The sequence below is a fragment of the Penaeus monodon genome, chromosome 6 (genome assembly GCF_015228065.2).
Source record: "Penaeus monodon isolate SGIC_2016 chromosome 6, NSTDA_Pmon_1, whole genome shotgun sequence".
NCBI lineage: Eukaryota > Metazoa > Arthropoda > Malacostraca > Decapoda > Penaeidae > Penaeus > Penaeus monodon.
Window position 1 is genome coordinate 3,904,698 of NC_051391.1, and position 2,440 is coordinate 3,907,137.

Genomic DNA, 2,440 nt, shown 5'->3' on the forward strand with positions numbered 1-2,440 from the left:
AAGTTATAATAATAAAAATAATAAAAATAAAAATTATTTTTATTTTTATTTTATCATTTTTTTATTATTTTATTTTCGTTTTTATCATTTTATTTTTAATATTATTTTTATTCTATTATTATTATTATTATTAATTATTATTATTATCATTATTACGAATTTTATTATTATTACTATTATCATTATCACAATTATTATCATCAGTCCTATCATTATTTAATTATCATTATTATTATTACTGCAATTTTCATCATTATTATTATTATTTTTTATTTTTTTTTATTATATTATTATTTTTATTATTTTTGTTATTATATTATACATTATACTATTAATTTATTATCATCATCATTATTACGAGTTTTATTATTATTATATTATCATTATGACAATTATTATCATCAGTCTTATCATTATAATTATTATTTTAATTATCATTAATATTATTACTGCAATTATCATTATTATCGTTATTTTGTTATTATAATTGTTATTATTATTTTCATTATTATTAACATTATTATTATTATTATTAATTTTATTATTATTATATATTATCATTGCCATTATAATTATTGTTATTACTATCAATATTATCATCATTATTGTTTTTATTATCATTGCTGTTATTGTTACTGTTATTATTATCAGTAATATTATTGTTATTTATTATTCTTTATTATATCTATCAATATTATCAATATTACCATTATCATCTTTATTATTATTATCATTTTTATATTATTTTTATTATTTCTTTTATTTTTTATTGTTATTATTACTTTTTTATTTGGTTTTTATATATTTTAATCATTATTATACTGTTTTATTATATTGTTTTTATTTTATTGCTATTATTATTATTATTAATTTTTTTTTTTTATCATTATTTTTATCATTATTATTATCATCATTGCTATTATCATTATTACTGTCTGTCTTTATGATATTACTATTATATTGAATAGTTTCTTTGACTTTTATTTTTTCTATATTCCATTTTTCTAATTACCTCTTCATTTGTGGAGCAGTCGAGGATATAAAAATAACATTTTCTTCCAAAAGTTCTTTTCTTTGAAGATTTAATTAGGTTTAACATATCAAAATAAATACATCCTAATCTTTAATTGCCTTCCCGCCAGACTTGCATTGCATTGCACTTGTGAAGAAAAAAAGATCAAACGCCTATTGCTTCTGGTACCCTGATATTTCGAAAGTCGATCCAATAAAAAAACAATAACAACCCAAATTATAAACGCTTGTAACCCATATTTACAGTCATATACCATTCTAAAAAAGCCATCCCATATCTAATAATAAAAAACAAAAAAGTCATTTACTAATCTAATTTAAAGCTTGGAAGGGAATGATAAAGCTACTGTGTCCTTCCATACCCATAGCCAAATAAAATTTTATACTGCATGTTTCTACAGAATAAAATTGAAAGGAACTTCACATGTACCTTATTTTTTTCGTTAGAGAAACTCTAGGGGTATACTATCTTATATTAACCAATTCTCTTAAAATGGGACCAAATCGACACAATATATAATATACATATGTATTTGGGTATGAAAGGCTTGATATAAAATCTACGATAAGACGCGAAGACTAAATTCCTTGTCCGCTTAATGACCCGGCTGTTACCTGGCGACCACCGGCTTGTTGGTCTCGACGTGATCTGGGGTCTCGCTCTCGTCACTAAGGAATATCACTTCATCCTCCTCTTCTTCTTCCTTTTTTTGTCTGTCTGCATCTTTTGTTTTCCCCTTTTCTTCTTCACCTGCTGATTTTTTTTCCTTTTCCTCTTCGATGATTATTCTTGATTCTCCTTCACATCTGCTTGAGGATTTGATAAGATGTTGTACGGTGAACGAGGAAGAGGTGGACGGAGACGGGAAAAAGAAGGAGGAAATATGGAGGACGTGCGAAGATAATACTGAATTTCCCGTGAGATGAAGCTGGGGGTTGAGGAGAAGGAAGAGGGCGAGGAGAAGGAGGTGGAGAAGCGATGGAGGATGTCGCCTTCAGAGGCGCGATCGCAGTTGGAGCTTCGGGCAACCGCAGCGCATCCTCCTCGCGCGGCTGCTGGGCGGATGAGGCGGGCTGCGAGGGCGAATGCGAGCCGATGGCGCCATCCGACGAGGGGCAGGAGGCGGGGATGCAGGGAGAGGGCGGAGGACTCGCCAAGTGGGCGGCGGACGGCGGAGGAGCCGGCTCGCCGTGGAGGGCGATGGCGGGTGAGGAGGGCGCGTCCGAGCAGTTGGGTGGAGTGTGCGAGGTGGATGAAGATGGTGGCGTGTCGCTGTTCTGCAGGGTGGAATGAGTGAAGGTAGAGTAACTGGGCGGCGAGTACGCTGCCGGTGGAGTGAGTGGAGTGTCGGAGCCACTGGTGGAGGGCGGCGAAGCAAGGGTCACCGGGAGGGACGAGAGCTGCCGT

At 32.2% G+C, this 2,440-nt stretch overlaps 1 protein-coding gene across 1 annotated transcript; it reads right to left on the reverse strand.

Moving 5' to 3' along the window:
• Window positions 1–1,132: 1,132 nt before the first annotated feature.
• Window positions 1,133–2,440, reverse strand: LOC119573736 (zinc finger protein 628-like; the record flags this gene model as incomplete). Its single annotated transcript, XM_037920839.1, is given in 1 exon segment — window positions 1,133–2,440. A coding segment is annotated over 1 exon segment (607 nt), but the record flags the coding sequence as incomplete, so codon positions are not given.